The 17,476-nt window shown below is 47.7% G+C and overlaps 1 protein-coding gene across 13 annotated transcripts in view; it reads left to right on the forward strand.

Annotated features, from left to right (window-relative positions):
• macf1b (microtubule actin crosslinking factor 1b) overlaps window positions 1–16,086 on the forward strand; it is a 228,923-nt gene extending 212,837 nt beyond the window's left edge. For 12 of the 13 annotated variants that reach the window (XM_072576571.1, XM_072576569.1, XM_072576562.1 and 9 more), the window contains 3 exons: window positions 4,072–4,189; window positions 5,431–5,612; window positions 15,909–16,086. In XM_072576571.1, the coding sequence (XP_072432672.1) occupies window positions 4,072–4,189; window positions 5,431–5,612; window positions 15,909–15,938 (330 nt within the window). In that variant the 3' untranslated portion in view covers window positions 15,939–16,086. Of the gene's footprint in view, window positions 1–4,071; window positions 4,190–5,411; window positions 5,613–15,908 lie in introns of those variants that run through there. The other variant, XM_072576570.1, reaches the window with a different exon arrangement.
• The last annotated feature ends 1,390 nt before the right edge of the window (window positions 16,087–17,476 follow it).

A 17,476-nucleotide genomic window follows, 5' to 3' on the forward strand; every position in this document is an offset into this window, starting at 1 on the left:
TCGGCCCTCGATGTTGCGCCGACCTGTCATACCAATCTGAAGCCCATCTAACCTACACTATTCCATGTACATCCATATGTCTGTCCAATGATGACTTAAATGTACTTAAAGTTGGTGAATCTACTACCATTGCAGACAAAGCATTCCATACCCTTACTACTCTCTGAGTAAAGAAACTACCTCTGACATCTGTCCTATATCTATCTCCCCTCAATTTAAAGCTATGCCCCCTTGTGCTCGCCATCACCATACTTGGAAAAAGGCTCTCCCTGTCCACCCTATCTAACCCTCTGATTAATTTATATGTCTCTATTAAGTCACCTCTCAAACTTCTTCTCTCTAACGAAAACATCCTCAAGTCCCTCAGCCTTTCCTCGTAAGACCTTCCCTCCATACCAGGCAACGTCCGAATAAATCTCCTCTGCACCCTGTCCAAAGCTTCCACATCCTTCTTATAATGCGGTGACCAGAACTGTACACAATACTCCAAGTGTGGCCGCACCAGAGTTTTGTACAGCTGTAGCATAACCTCATGGTTCCGGAACTCGATCCCTCTATAAATAAAAGCTAAAACACTGAATGCCTTCTTAACAAACCTGTCAACCTGGGTGGCAACTTTCAAAGAGCTGTATACCTGGACACCGAGATCTCTCTGCTCATCTACACTACCAAGAATCTTACCATTAGCCCAGTACTTTGCATTCCAGTTACTCCGACCAAAGTGAATCACCTCACACTTGTCCGCATTAAACTCCATTTGCCACCTCTCAGCCCAGCTCTGCAGATTATCTATTTCTCTCTTCAACCTACAACATCCTTCGTCATTATCCACAACTCCACCGACCTTAGTGTCGTCTGCAAATTTACTAACCCACCCTTCTACGCCCTCACGCAGGTAGTTTATAAAAATTACGAACAGCAGTGGACCCAACACCGACCCTTGTGGTACACCACTGGGAACTGAACTCCAGGATGAACATTTCCCATCAACCACCACCCTCTGTCTTCTTTCAGCAAGCCAATTACTGATCCAAATTGCTGTATCTCTCGCAATCCCATTCCTCCGCATTTTGTACAATAGCCTACTGTGGGGAACCTTATCGAACCCCTTGCTGAAATCCAAATACACCACATCAACCGGTTTACTCTCAACTACCTGTTTGGTCACCTTCTCAAAGAACTCAATAAGGTTTTTGAGGCACAACCTAACCTTCACAAAACCGTGCTGACTATCCCCAATCAAATTATTCTTTTCTAGATGATTATAAATCCTATCTCTTATAACCTTTTCCAACACTTTACCAATAACTGAAGTAAGGCTCACTGGTCTATAATTACCAGGGTTGTCTCTACTCTCCTTCTTAAACAGGGGAACCACATTTGCTATCCTCCAGTCTTCTGGCACTATTCCTGTAGACAGTGATGATCTAAAGATCAATGCCAAAGGCTCGGCAATCTCTTATCTGGCTTCCCAGAAGTTTCAAAGTTTGTGAGAAGATTTGTAGCTCGGGTGCTCATTGTTGTGGTTCTGTTCGCCGAGCTGGGAATTTGTGTTGCAGACGTTTCGTTCCCTGTCTAGGTGACATCCTCAGTGTTTGGGAGCCTCCTGTGAAGCGCTTCTGTGATCTTTCCTCCGGCATTTGCAGTGGTTTGAATCTGCCGCTTCCAGTTGTCAGTTCCAGCTGTCCGTTTCAGTGGTCGATATATTGGGTCCAGGTCAATGTGCTTATTGATTGAATCTGTGGATGAGTGCCATGCCTCATGGTTCCCAGAGGATCCTAGGATAAATCCCATCGGGCCCAGAGGACTTATCTATTTTCACACTCTGCAGGATTCTCCCTTATCCTTCTTGCCGAGCCTTTTTCGTGCCCCCTCCTGGCTCTCCTCAGTCCATTTCTGAGCTCCTTTCTAGTAATCCTCTAAAGCTCTGGTAGATCCTTGCTTCCTCCACCTTACATAAAGTGCCTTTTTCCTTTTGACGAGAAGCTTCTCTGTTCTCGACATCCAAAGTTCCTTAATCTTACTCCTTCTTACCTATCACAGAGGAACAAATTCTTGCATCACTCGCAACAACTGCTTCTTAAATAGTCTCCACATGTCTGCTGTGCCCTTTCTGTGGAACAATTGCTCCCAGTCTGTACTTTGCAACTCCTGTCGGATAGCGTCATAATTTCCTTTTCCCCAATTAAATATCTTCCCTCGGTAACTGCTTTCACTCTCCAAGGCTTTGGTAAATGTGAGGCAGTTGTGGTCTCTGTCCCCAAAGTGTTCTCCCACCACGAGATAATGAGGGAGAAGGTAGGACCACTCAAGGAAAAAGGAGGGAAGTTGTGCTTGGGAGCAGAGGATGTGAGTGAGATCCTAAATGGGTACTTTGTGTTGGTATTCACCCAGCAGGAGGATATGGAGGAGAGTGAGATTAGTGTGGAGCATGTTAATATGCTGGAGTAATTTGAGATGAAGAAAGAAATAGCGTTTGATCACTTAAACAGCATTAAGATGGATAAGTCCCCAGGGTCTGATGGTATCTACCCCAGGTTATTGAGAGGCAAGAGAAGAGATTGCTGGGACCTTGACCAAGATCTTTGTATCCTCACTAGCCAATGGAGAGGTCCCGGAGGATTGGGGATTAGCTAATGTTGTTCCTCTGTTCGAGAAGGGAAATCAGGATAATCCAGGAAACTATAGACTGGCGAGTCTCATATCGGTGGTTGGGATGCTATTGGAGAGACTTCTTAGGGATAGGATTTACACACATTTGAAAAGGCATGACCTAATTAGGGATAGTCAGCATGGCTTTGTGGAGGGCAGGTCATGTCTTACTAACTTGATTGAATTTTTCATGGAGGTGACAAAGGTAATTAATGAGTCTAGAGCGGTGGATGTTATCCACGTGGAATTTCGACAAGGTCCCAGATTAAGATGCCAGGGATCCACAGTGACTTGGCAGTGTATATTTAGAATTGGCTTGCCCATAGGAGGCAGAGGGTAGCGGTGGAAGGGTGTTTGTCAGGCTGGAGGCCTGTGACTAGTGGCGTTCCGAAGGGATCTGCACTGGGACCTCTGCTTTTCATGATCTTGATGTAAATGACTTGGATGAAAGTGTAGATGGGTGGGTTAGTAAGTTTGCAGTTGATGGTCTGTACTGCACTGATATGTTCTATGATACAAAGATCAGTGGATTTGAGGGCAGTGCACAGGGCTGTCAAAGGATACAGTGGGATAGAGATCAGTTACAGATGTGGGCAGAGAAATGGCAGATGGTGTTTAATCTGGGTAAGTGTGAGGTGCTGCATTTTGGGAGATCAAATGTTAAAGAAAAGTAAACAATTAATAGCAGGACCCTGATCAGCATTAATGTACAGAGGGATTCTGGGGTTCAAGTCCATAGCTCCCTGAGATTGGCCACAGAATTAGATAGGGTTGTGAAGAAGGTGTATGGCATGCTTGTCTTTATTGGTCAGGGCACTGAGTACAAGAGTCAGGATGTCATGTTACAGCTTTCTAAGATTTTGGTTCGGCCGTGCTTAGAGTATTGTGTTCAGTTCTGGTTGCCACGTTACAGGAAGGATGTGGAGACATTGGAGAGGGTACAGAAGAGGTTTACCAGGGTGCTGCCTGGATTAAAGAGTGTGAGCAAATGAGAGACTGGAAAAACTTGGGCTGTTTTCTCTGGAGCAGCAGAGGCTGAGGGGAGACTTGATAGAAGTTGATAAAATAACGAGATGTAGAGACAGGGTTGACGGGCAGAATCTTTTTCCCAGAGTTGAAATGTCTAAAACTAGGGGGACATGCATTTAAGGTGAGAGGGCAAAGTTCAAAGGAGATGTGTGGGACAAGATTTTTTACACAGTGGTAGGAGTCTGGAACACACTACCAGGGGGTGGTGGAGGCAGATACGATAGGGGCATTTAAGGGGCTTTTAGATAAACACATGGGTATGAAAGGAATGGAGGGATATGGACCGAGGGCAGGTAGAAGGGATTAGTTTAATTTAGTGTCATGTTCAGTATAACATGGCCAAACAGCCTATTCCTTAACTGTACTGTTCTATGTTCTATCTTTTTGCAGTTTGGTGACTCTCAGCAACTGAGGATGGTACGGATTCTCCGCAGTACGGTGATGGTGCGAGTGGGAGGGGGATGGAGTCCGCTCGATGAGTTCCTCGTGAAGAATGATCCTTGCAGAGGTTGGTGAAGGTCATAGATGTGGCCATTCTTACTAAAGATTCAAAACCATAGGTCTTTATGGAATCCTTGAATGGTAAAAAAAACAAAATTGATCATGCCTGGGTTGTGAAGTCACATTAATCCAGGAGGCTCTGAGGAATATTCACTTATTTCTTATGAGCTGGGATTCTTTCCTCAAAACACTCTGGTTTTATATTTAGTTAAAGAATGATTGAGAAAGTAAAAATCCAAACACAGCTTTCCAGAGTCCCTTGACTCTAAAGTCCTACAGCACAGAGACAGGCCCTTCACCCCAAACTGGTCAATGCCAAAAAATCCAGCAACTTCCAAGCATGCAGGCTGCTGTCCAACAAAGCCCATTCACATCAGTCATCACCGGTTCAATCTATGACTTCTCATTCTCTACATTCTCTGTGGTTGACTGGCCAGCAACTGACCTCCCCTTGACTGACCAATCACATCCTGTTGCTGAAACATCTGCACTGTTCAATAATGAATCTGCAATCACCTTTCTCGACCAATTCCTGTGTGCAATTACCAAATTCTTTATTCTTTTATTTTAAAACAAGCTGCTGTTCAAAGCTCCATTCTCAACTTCAGCTCACATTCTAAATCAAAAATTCAAAAAAGTTAAAGAGAAGTGGTGATGGTCTCAACAAGGAGGTGGCATAACATTCCAGGCTCTGGGCCAACTGCCACAAAGTGCAAACTGTGGTCAATCCTCAAGCTTGCTGCTTTGATATGCAAGTTTGTCTGTTGCCTCTTTGCACCTAATACTATCCCTAATTTCATTGGTAAGCCATGGTTGAACCACCTCTCTCCTGTGATGTTTGTGTCAGATAGAGTGTAATTTCTGCGCATGATCTTTTCCTATCCATTACCAGTGCCTTTTAGTCAGTTTCCCCAATCCATCATTGCCAACTTCTTTTATTTAAATCCAGAAATGCTCCTCTATACTTCCAAATGTCCTACCACTCAATTCATCACCTTTCATTTTCAAGATTAAATTCCATTTGCCTCTGTTCAGCTATCTACATTGTTTTATTTGTCGAAAGCATTTCTCGCACTATCTGCAACACCATCAATTTTCACGAACCTGCAAATTTACTGCTTTAGTCTGCTATCCAGACCTAGATCATTAAAATACACAACAAACAGCAGTGGGGATCTCTCTCAGGCCTCTTGTTTCATCATAAGAATGGGGGATTCTTTTGTTAACAGCACACCTTAATTTGAACAGTGAAAGATCGGACCAACCTTAAAATTAAGGAGAAGTACCTGGTTCCTGACAGCTACAGAATTGGTACGGTGAAATCAGCTGGGAACCAGACACGTCCCCACTCCCAAGAGGGCTCACCAAGCCGGAAGAACGCAAGTGTGGCCTCCTTCAACTCAGCACCTAACAGCCCACTACCACGAAAGGTACATTTCTTTATCCCAATGGCTAAACAGAGATAGTTGGTGTTAAACCCCTTGATAATGTATAAATCCATCTGCAGTAAATACATGAGAGCTTCCTGCGTGTTGGAGTTACTTTAATGTTGGAGAAAAGAGGCTAACAACTGGACACTGCCTACACTCCCAATTTTAAAGCATTCTTACCAACAACCTGCATTTATTCGGTACTTCAAGCAAAGCAATGCCTAAAATAATTGAGCAATTAAAAATCACATAATATGGCACCAGGAGATATCAGGACTGATGGAATGATAACATTGCAACATAAAAACAAAAAAACTGCAGATACAGGAATCCAAAATAGACAGGCAGAAGGCTGGGGGAACACAGTAAGGCAGGCAGCAGCAGGAGGGAGAGGAAGACAGCAAGGCAGGCAGTATCAGGAGGGAGAGGAATATAGCAAGGCAGGCAGCATCAGGAGGGAGAGGGAACACAGCAAGGCAGGCAGTATCAGGAGGGAGAGGGAACACAGCAAGGCAGGCAGCATCAGGAGGGAGGGGGACACAGCAAGGCAGGCAGTATCAGGAGGGAGAGGGACACAGCAAGGCAGGCAGCATCAGGAGGGAGGGGGACACAGCAAGGCAGGCAGCATCAGGAGGGAGGGGGACACAGCAAGGCAGGCAGCATCAGGAGGAAGAGGGAACACAGCAAGGCAGGCAGTATCAGGAGGGAGAGGGACACAGCGAGGCAGGCAGCAGCAGGAGGAAGAGGAACACGAAGTAAAAACAATGACTGCAGATCCTGGAAACCAGATTCTGGATTAGTGGTGCTGGAAGAGCACAGTAGTTCAGGCAGCATCCGAGGAGCTTCGAAAACGACGTTTCGGGCAAAAGCCCTTCATCAGGAATAAAGGCAGTGAGCCTGAAGCATGGAGAGATAAGCTAGAGGAGGGTGGGGGTGGGGAGAAAGTAGCATAGAGTACAATGGGTGAGTGGGGGAGGAGATGAAGGTGATAGGTCAAGGAGGAGAGGGTGGAGTGGATAGGTGGAAAAGAAGATAGGCAGGTCGGACAAGTCATGGGGACAGTTACTGAGCTGGAAGTTTAGAACTAGGGTGAGGTGGGGGAAGGGGAAATGAGGAAACTGTTGAAGTCCACATTGATGCCCTGGGGTTGAAGTGTTCCGAGGCGGAAGATGAGGCGTTCTTCCTCCAGGCGTCTGGTGGTGAGGGAGCGGCGGTGAAGGAGGCCCAGGACCTCCATGTCCTCGGCAGAGTGGAGGGGGAGTTGAAATGTTGGGCCACGGGGCGGTGTGGTTGATTGGTGCGGGTGTCCCGGAGATGTTCCCTAAAGCGCTCTGCTAGGAGGCGCCCAGTCTCCCCAATGTAGAGGAGACTGTATCGAGAGCAATGGATACAATAAATGATATTAGTGGATGTGCAGGTAAAACTTTGAAGGATGTGGAAGGCTCCTTTAGGGCCTTGGATAGAGGTAAGGGAGGAGGTGTGGGCACAGGTTTTACAGTTCCTGCGGTGGCAGGGGAAAGTGCCAAGATTGAGGGTGGGTTGTAGGGGGGCGTGGACCTGACCAGGTAGTCACGGAGGGAACGGTCTTTGCGGAAGGCAGAAAGGGGTGGGGAGGGAAATATAACCTTGGTGGTGGGGTCTTTTTGGAGGTGGCGGAAATGTCGGCGGATGATTTGGTTTATGCGAAGGTTTGTAGGATGGAAGGTGAGCACCAGGGGGGTTCTGTCCTTGTTACGGTTGGAGGGGTGGGGTCTGAGGGCGGAGGTGCGGGATGTGGACGAGATGCGTTGGAGGGCGTCTTTAACCACGTGGGAAGGGAAATTGCGGTCTCTAAAGAAGGAGGCCATCTGGTGTGTTCTGTGGTGGAACTGGTACTCCTGGGAGCAGATACGGCGGAGGCGGAGAAATTGGGAATACGGGATGGCATTTTTGCAAGAGGTAGGGTGGGAAGAGGTGTAATCCAGGTAGCTGTGGGAGTCAGTGTGTTTGTAAAAAATGTCAGTGTCAATTCGGTCGTCATTAATGGAGATGGAGAGGTCCAGGAAGGGGAGGGAGGTGTCAGAGATGGTCCAGGTAAATTTAAAGGTCAGGGTGGAATTGATGAATTTGGTGAAGTTGATGAATTGCTCAACCTCCTCGCTGGAGCACGAGGTGGCGCCAATGCAGACATCAATGTAGCGGAGGAAGAGGTGGGGAGTGGTGCCGGTGTAATTACGGAAGATCAACTGTTCTACGTAGCCAACAAAGAGACAGGCATAGCTGGGGCCCTTACGTGTGCCCATGGCTACCCCTTTTGTCTGGAGGAAGTGGGAGGATTCAAAGGAGAAATTGTTAAGGGTAAGGACCAGTTCGGCCAAACGAATGAGAGTGTCAGTGGAAGGGTACTGTTGGGGATGTCTGGAGAGGAAAAAACGGAGGGCTTGGACGCTCTAGTCATGGTGGATGAAGGTGTAGAGGGATTCGATATCCATGGTGAAGATGAGGCGTTGGGGGCCGGGGAAACGGAAGTCTTGGAGGAGGTGGAGGGCGTGGGTGGAGTCTCGAACATATGTGGGGAGTTCCTGGAGTAGGGGGGATAGGACAGTGTCAGGGTAGGTAGAGATGAGTTCAGTGGGGCAGGAGCGTGCTGAGACAGTGGGTCGGCCAGGGTGGTCAGGCTTGTGGATCTTGGGAAGGAGGAAGAACCGGGCAGTGCGGGGTTCCCGGACTATGAGGTTGGAAGTTGTGGGTGGGAGATCTCCTGAGGTGATGAGGTTCTGTATGGTCTGGGAGATGATGGTTTGGAGATGGGGGGTGGGGTCATGGTCGAGGGGGCAGTAGAAAGAGGTGTCCTCGAGTTGGGCGTTTGGCTTCAGCGGTGGAGAGGTCAGTGCGCCAGACTACCACTGCACCCCCTTTTTCCGCTGGCATGATGGTGAGGTTGGGATTGGAGGGCTGCGCGTTGTGAGGGTGAGAGGTTGGAGTGGGGGAGGGAGGTAGACAGGTTGAGGCGGTTAATGTCCCGGCGGCAGTTGGAAATGAAGTGGTCGAGGGCAGGTAATAGGCCAGCGTGGAGTGTCCAGGTGGATGCAGTGTGTTGGAGGTTGGCGAAGGGGTCCTCGGAAGGTGGGCGGGAGTCCTGATTGTGAAAGTAAGCTCGGAGGCGGAGGCGACGGAAGAATTGTTCGATGTCACGGCGTGTATTAAATTCATTGATGCGTGGATGGAGGGGGATGAAGGTGAGTCCTTTGCTGAGGACTGATCGTTCGTCCTCAGTGAGTGGGAGGTCTGGGGGGATGGTGAAAACTCAGCAGGGCTGGGAGCTGGGATCTGGTGTGGGTGTGGAGCTGGGAGTGGGGTCGGAGCCAGTACCTGGAGTGGGTGTGATGGTGGGGGGAATGGGGGTGGAGGCATGAGCAGGGGTAGTGTTCCCCTTGGGGTTCTGGGGGATGGGGATAGTGACAGTGGGGTCTGTGGGGGCCGTGTCAGCAGAATGCAGGTGAGTGGCGCTGGTGGAGGCGGAAGTGGTGGTGATCATGGCAGTAGGGGGGGCGGGAGTCACTGAGCGTGTGGCATCAGCGATGATGTGAGGGCCGGAAGTGGCTGTGGGAGTGGCCATGATGGGGGCGGAAGTGACATCATCACTCAGCGTGGGGGTGGTAGCTGCGTCAGCCGCATGGCTAATGGCGTTTCCGAGGCCAGGGGAATCTTCTGGAATGTTTGAGGAGCGCTGGTCATGGAGGTGGGTGGATAAAAGTTTGTTGTACTTACAGTTTTTGATGTTTGAGATGGAATTGAAATACTGTTTGTTGAGAGTATGAATTCTCCTGAGGATGTAGTACAGAGTGGGTCCTTTGCAATTCTGAGAGAGTGTGGCCCTCAGCTGAGGCAGGGCTGACTGTAGAGAGGTTAGGTGCCGGCACATTGCTGCAAGCGTGGAGCGGAGGATCCTGAAGGAGAACTGTTGCTGGTGTTTTTGAATCTGTAGTCTGTACTGTTTGTCCTGTTCAGGTCCGAACTCTGCTGGTTTAAAGGTGGTCTGGAGTCCGTGTGGGATGAGTTGGTTACGGAGGCAGGCACTGAGGAAGCGAATGTGGCTGTGGTAGCAAGTTTGTTTCATGACATGGTTGAAGAGCTTCAGAGCAGAGGAAATGACCTGGGAGTTGCAGTGGGAGAGGGACTCCCTGAGATTCTTGTAGAGAGAGGAGGAAAACTTCTTCAAGGCAGGCATCCTTGCAAGAGGATTCGCAGTAGGGTTAAAATCAACGAGGTAAAAACAATGACTGCAGATGCTGGAAACCAGATTCTGGATTAGTGGTGCTGGAAGAGCACAGCAGTTCAGGCAGCATCCAACGAGCAAGGCAGGCAGCGTTAGGAGGGAGAGGGAACACAGCAAGGCAGGCAGCATCAGGAGGGAGGGGAACACAGCAAGGCAAGCAGTATCAGGAGGGAGAGGGACACAGCAAGGCAGGCAGTATCAGGAGGGAGAGGGACACAGCAAGGCAGGCAGCATCAGGAGGGAGGGGAACACAGCAAGGCAGGCAGTATCAGGAGGGAGAGGGACACAGCAAGGCAGGCAGTATCAGGAGGGAGAGGGACACAGCAAGGCAGGCAGCATCAGGAGGGAGAGGGAACACAGCAAGGCAGGCAGCATCAGGAGGGAGGGGAACACAGCAAGGCAGGCAGTATCAGGAGGGAGAGGGACACAGCAAGGCAGGCAGTATCAGGAGGGAGAGGGACACAGCAAGGCAGGCAGTATCAGGAGGGAGAGGGACACAGCAAGGCAGGCAGCATCAGGAGGGAGAGGAATACAGCAAGGCAGGCAGTATCAGGAGGGAGAGGGACACAGCAAGGCAGGCAGTATCAGGAGGGAGAGGGACACAGCAAGGCAGGCAGTATCAGGAGGGCGAGGAACACAGCAAGGCAGGCAGTATCAGGAGGGAGAGGGACACAGCAAGGCAGGCAGTATCAGGAGGGAGAGGGAACACAGCAAGGCAGGCAGCATCAGAAGGGAGGGGGAACACAGCAAGGCAGGCAGTATCAGGAGGGAGAGGGACACAGCAAGGCAGGCAGTATCAGGAGGGAGAGGGACACAGCAAGGCAGGCAGCATCAGGAGGGAAAGAGCGGGAACAGCAGGGAAAGGCGGGGAGAGTTACCTGGGCGCTTAGTTTCAGGAGGCAGTCACACCTGGGAGATTAAGTAATTCACATTCAGTTAGTGATCAGGCTCATCAGAATGTGAGTGTAAGTGAGGCAGGTAGGGGGAACCTAAGTTCAGGAGTGGAGGAGCCTCAGCCCTTGACCTTGTCCAACAGGTACGAGATTCTTGCTCCCTGTTCGGATGAGGAAAAGGGCTCTGGACAGGATGAGCCAACTGACCAAGGCACCATGGTGCAGAAGGCCATTCAAGAGGGGGAAGCTAATAGACAAGTAGTGGTTATAGGGGATTCTATAATTAGGGGGACAGATAGTATCCTTTGCAAGCCTGATAGGGAGTCTCGTTTGGTGTGTTGCCTGCCCGGTGCCAGGGTGCGGGACATCTCCGACCAGCTTGAAAGGATATTGGAGCGGGAGGGGGAGGATCCAGTTGTTGTGGTCCACGTTGGGACTAACAACATAGGCAAAGCTAGGGTGGAGGACCTGTTTGGGGATTATCGAGCACTAGGCAGGAAATTGAAGCACAGGTCCTCAAGGCAAGGGTCATAATCTCCGGATTACTGCCCGAGCCACGTGCCAATTGGCATAGGGACAAGAAAATGAGGGAAGTAAACACGTGGCTAAGGGATTGGTGTGGGAAAGAGGGATTCCACTTCATGGGGCATTGGCATCAGTTTTGGAACAGAGGGGATCTGTACCGTTGGGACGATCTCCACCTGAACCGATCAGGTACCAATGTTCTAGCGAAGAGGATAAATAGGGTGGTCAGTAGGACTTTAAACTTCTGAGTTGGGGGGAAGGGAAAGTGAAAGCGACAGGGAGTATGGCATTAAATGGAAAGATAAGCAGCAGGATAGCATGTATCCAGGCGGATTTAAAATTGAATACTGGATTAGTGGTGCTGGAAGAGCACAGCAGTTCAGGCAGCATCCAACGAGCAGCGAAATCGACGTTTCGGGTAAAAGCCCCTGATGAAGGGCTTTTGCCCGAAACGTCGATTTCGCTGCTCGTTGGATGCTGCCTGAACTGCTGTGCTCTTCCAGCACCACTAATCCAGTATTTGGTTTTCAGCATCTGCAGTCATTGTTTTTACCACCGGATTTAAAATTGAGGCAGACTGGGAATGCAGAAAAAAGCAAGGATAACTCAGGACATCATATGACTTCCAATATCTCTAATGATAAGAAAGTTAGCATTAAGGCACTTTACCTGAATGCTCGTAGCATTCATAACAAAGCAGATTAACTAATGGCATAGATCATAGTGAATGACTATGATGTGGTAGGCATCACAGAGACTTGGTTACAGGGGGGTCAGGACTGGCAGTTAAACCTCCAAGGATTTTCAACTTATCGAAAAGACAGGGAGGTCGGCAGAGAGGGTGGGGTTGCCTTGTTAGTTAAGAACAATATTAAATCTATGGCACTGAATGACATAGCGTCGGATGATGTGGAGTCTGTGTGGGTGGAATTGAGGAACCACAAAGGCAAAAAAAAACATAATTGGAGTTGGGTACAGACCTCCTAACAGTGGTCAGGACCAGGGACGCAACATGTACCGGGAAATAGAGAAGGCATGTCAGAAAGGCAAGGTCACAGTGATCGTGGGAGACTTCAATATGCAGGTGGACTCGGTAAATAACGTTGCCAGTGGATCCAAAGAAAGGGAATTCATGGAATGCTTACAGGATAGCTTTTTGGAACAGCTTGTCATGGAGCTCACAAGGGAGCAGGCTATTCTGGACCTAGTGCTATGTAATGAACCAGACTTTATAGAAGATCTTAAAGTAAGGGAACCCTTAGGAAGCAGCGACCATAATATGGTAGAGTTCAGTCTGGAGTTTGAAAGAGAGAAGGCAAAATCGGATGTAATGGTGTTACAGTTAAATAAAGGTAATTACGAGGGCATGAGAGAGGAACTGACAAATATAGACTGGAAGCAGAGGCTTGTGGGGAAGACAGTAGAGCAAAAGTGGCAGGAGTTTTTGGGTATAATTGAGGACACTGTACAGAGGTTCATCCCCAAGAAAAGAAAGATTATCCAGGGAGGGATTAGACAGCCATGGCTGACAAAGGAAGTCAGGAAATGTATTAAAGAAAAAGAGAGATCCGATAATGTGGCCAAGAGCAGTGGGAAATCAGAAGATTGGGAAGGCTACAAAAACAGAGGATAACAAAGAGTCATTAGAAAGGAGAGGATCAAATATGAAGGTAGGCTAGCCAGTAATATTAGAAATGATAGTAAAAGTTTCTTTCAATACATAAGAAACAAACGACAGACAAAAGTAGATATTGGGCCACTTCAAACTGATGCTGGAAGCCTAGTGATGGGAGATAAGGAAGCAGCAGGAGAACTTAACAAGTACTTTGCGTCAGTTTTCACAGTGGAAGACATGAGTAATATCCCAACAATTAAAGGGAGTCAGGAGGCTGACTTGAGTATGGTTGTCATTACAAAAGAGACAGTGTTAGAAAAGCTAAAAAGTCTTAAAATTGATAAATCTCCTGGCCCCGATCGGATACATCCTAGAGTTCTGAGAGAGGTGGCTGAGGAAATAGCGGAGGCATTGGTTGAGATCTTTCAAGAGTCACTGGAGTCACGGAAAGTCCCGGATGATTGGAAGATCGCTGTTGTAACCCCATTGTTCAAGAAAGGATCAAGACAAAAGATGGAAAATTAGAGGCCAATTAGCCTAACCTCGGTTGTTGGTAAAATTCTAGAATCCATCATTAAGGATGTGGTTTCTAAATTCTTAGAAGAGCAGAGTCTGATTAGAACAAGTCAACATGGATTTAGTAAGGGGAGGTCATGCCTGACAAACCTGTTGGTATTCTTACAAGAGGTGACAAGTAGGTTAGACCGGGGAAACCCAGTGGATGTGGTCTATCTAGACTTCCAAAAGGCCTTTGATAAGGTGCCACACGGGAGGCTGCTGAGCAAGGTGAGGACCCATGGTGTTCGAGGTGAGCTACTGGGATGGATTGAGGATTGGCTGTCTGATAGAAGGCAGAGAGTTGGGATAAAAGGTTCTTTTTCGGAATGGCAGCCGGTGACAAGCGGTGTCCCGCAGGGTTCAGTGTTGGGGCCACAGCTGTTCGCATTATATATTAATGATCTGGATGAAAGGACTGGGGAAATTCTATCAAAGTTTGCAGATTATACGAAGTTAGGTGGACAGGCAGGTAGTACTGAGGAAGTGGGGAGGCTGCAGAAGGAGCTAGACAGTTTGGGAGAGTGGTCCAGGAAATGGCTGATGGAATTCAACGTGAACAAATGCGAGGTCTTGCACTTTGGCAAAAAGAATAAAAGCACAGACTACTTTCTAAACGGTGAGAAAATTTGTAAAGCCAAAGTACAAAGGGATCTGGGAGCACTAGTCGAGGATTCTCTAAAGGTCAACATGCAGGTTGAGTCTGTGATTAAGAAAGTGAATGCAATGTTGTCACTTATCTCAAGAGGGTTGGAATATAAAAGCACCATTGTGCTACTGAGACTTTATAAAGCTCTGGTTAGGCCCCATTTGGAGTACTGTGTCCAGTTTTGGTCCCCACACCTCAGGAAGGACATACTGGCACTGGAACGTGTCCAGCGGAGATTCACACGGATGATCCCTGGAATGGTAGGTCTAACATATGAGGAACGGCTGAGGATCCTGGGATTGTATTCATTGGAGTTTAGAAGATTAAGGGGAGACTTAATAGAGACGTACAAGATAATACATGGCTTGGAAAGGGTGGATGCTAGGAAATTGTTTCCGTTAGGTGAGGAGACTAGGACACGTGGACATAGCCTTAGAATTAGAGGGGGTAAATTCAGAACAGAAATGCGGAGACATTTCTTCAGCCAGAGGGTGGTGGGCCTGTGGAATTCATTGCCGCAGAGTGCAGTGGGGGCCGGGACGCTAAATGTCTTCAAGGCAGAGATTGATAGATTCTCGTTGTCTCAGGGAATTAAGGGCTACGGGGAGAATGCAGGTAAGTGGAGTTGAAGTGCCCATCAGCCATGATTGAATGGCGGAGTGGACTCGATGGGCCGAATGGCCTTACTTCCACTCCTATGTCTTATGGTCTTATGGAAAGGAACACAGCAAGGCAGGCAGTATCAGGAGGGAGAGGGAACACAGCAAGGCAGGTAGTATCAGGAGGGAGAGGGACACAGCAAGGCAGGCAGTATCAGGAGGGAGAGGGAACACAGCAAGGCAGGCAGTATCAGGAGGGAGAGGGAACACAGCAAGGCAGGCAGCATCAGGAGGGAGGGGAACACAGCAAGGCAGGCAGTATCAGGAGGGAGAGGGAACACAGCAAGGCAGGCAGTATCAGGAGGGAGAGGGAACACAGCAAGGCAGGCAGTATCAGGAGTGATTGCGTTGATGCTGCCTCCTGATTCTGCCTGCCTTGCTGTGTTCTTCCAGCCTCCTGCCTCTATCTAGCATTGCTACATAGCCAGGCTTTACTGACCAGCCCTAATTGTACTTGGTGTTTTCTTGGCAACTGATCTTTGGGTGAGGAGTCACATATGGGCCTGACTGGATAAGGACTTGAAATTTCCTCCCTAGTGGGTTGTAGGACAAACAGCATGCCATTCAGTTCCTTGAGCAGCACCTGCTCCCTCAACAGCCCAGTTTCAATTCTACCATCGAACTGTCTGTGTGAAGTTTGCACATTCTCCCCATGGACGTGTGGCTTTACTTCAGGTACTCTGCTTTCCTCCCATGGTCGATGTGCAGGTTAGGTGGGTTGGCCATGGGAAATGTGGTGTTCCAGGGATAAGATCAGGGCCTGGTTTGGGTGGACTGCTCTTCGGAGGGTTGGTGCAGATGGTAATGGCTGAATGGTCTCTTTCTGCATGGCAGGGGGTTCTATGATTCAAACACTCTATCCCAGAAGACTATGGAGATAGTCTTTGAGTATGGTTAAAGATTTGATTAACTGTGGTGTACAGGATTGTGAGATCAGCAAAAAGGCATTGAATTGTTCAATCAGCTGTGATCATACCTTTATCATGATGTCTGTCATTCTATGAAATCTGGGGCAAGCTGTAAAATTGACTCAACATTTTCATCCACATGGGTATGCTTTGAAGAATTTCTGACCAGAACTTCAGCTGACCAGATGCATGTGGTGAAATGTTTCTTACACAGATTATTTTATTCCATTGCAGGAAAGAGAGAAAAGCCTGAAAAAGGAGTGAGGCCCCTCATCACATAACTTCACCCTCTGCAATGTTTTGCAATAATTCTGCAATTTGAAAATGAGTTTTTAAATCACAGGTTATTTTACATTGATGTGTAGGTTAGGAAAATGAAAAATTGAATAATATTAAAATCTTTATTAATCAACATTGTTTGTTCAAAATAGTTGAATCTTGTGGCTTTATTCTCAATTTCCCTGTATCTCACATAGATAGAGAGAGAAAACAGGCTCTGATGAAGGAATTTGAGCAGTCAGGGGCTAAATGAGAAAGCAGAACCAAAAAAACACAATCTCCCGATTATTATGTGAGCCACAAGCTAATTGATAATGCAATTAAAGAAGTTAGCAAATGGCTCAAAGATTGGTGTGGGAGAAAATGTGTTTGAATTCATGGGACATTGACACCAAGGCTAGGGAAGGAGAGAGCTGTTCCAATGGGACGGGCTCCACCTGATCACGCTGGGATCAGAGTCCTGGTGAATTGCACTGTGTATATAGGGCTTTAAACCAAATAGTGGAGGGGTGGGTTTCATTGCATTGAAAATTATAAAATCATAGATAAAGGAGAAGGTGGATTGCAGATTAGTGATTGGACTACTACTATCAAGAAAAAAGGGACAAAATGTTTGAAAGTCATATTGTACCATGGAACGATAAGAGTTAGGGCAACTCAATAATAAAACAATAGAGTCATAGAGGTGTACAGCACGGAAACAGATCTTTGTGTTCAACCCGTCCATGCCGACCAGATATCCCAATCCAATCTAGTCCCACCTGCCAGCACCCAACCCATATCCCTCCACACCCTTCCTATTCATGTACCCGTCCAGATGCCTCTTAAATGTTGCAATTGTACCAGTCTCCTCCACTTCCTCTGGCAGCTCACTCCATACACGTACCACCCTCAGTGTGAAAATGTTGCCCCTTAGGTATCTTTTATCTTTCCCGCAAGAGGATTGTAATCCGTGTACAACATCTCTGACACATTGTTCTGACATACCCATTAAAATGTAAGGCCATACCAAACTCAATAGTTCCTTTTCAATTGTGGAGTATTTCCTTTGGTGGATGTGAAGTTTCTTCGAAAAGTAACCAACTGGCAGTTCAATCCCATCCTCATCTTCCTGGAGTCCAGCTTCAATCCGATGTCACTCGCATCGATAGTGACTTTAAAAGGTTTTGAAAAGTTTGGTGTAAGTAAAACTGGTTTGTGGTTAATATTGATTTCAAATGGTCGAATGCCTCCTGGCATTGTTCTGTCCACTGAAACTTTGTGTTCTTCTTCAGCAAATCGGTTAACAGTGCCACCACACTGCTGAAGTTTGGAACAAACTTCCAATAGAATTCGCTGAGTCCAAAGAATCGAAGCACCTCTTTCTTAGAGTTTGGTTGTGGAAATTCCTCAATAGCCTTCGCCTTTGTGTTCCTTGACCAATGTTATGTCCCAAGAACATCACCTCTGCTTTTGCGAATCCCATTTGGTTTAAGTTTATTACCAGTTTTGCTTCTTGTAATCGTTCAAAGAGCTCTGCTGCT

This window comes from Chiloscyllium punctatum, chromosome 8, assembly GCF_047496795.1.
Source record: "Chiloscyllium punctatum isolate Juve2018m chromosome 8, sChiPun1.3, whole genome shotgun sequence".
Classification (NCBI taxonomy): domain Eukaryota; kingdom Metazoa; phylum Chordata; class Chondrichthyes; order Orectolobiformes; family Hemiscylliidae; genus Chiloscyllium; species Chiloscyllium punctatum.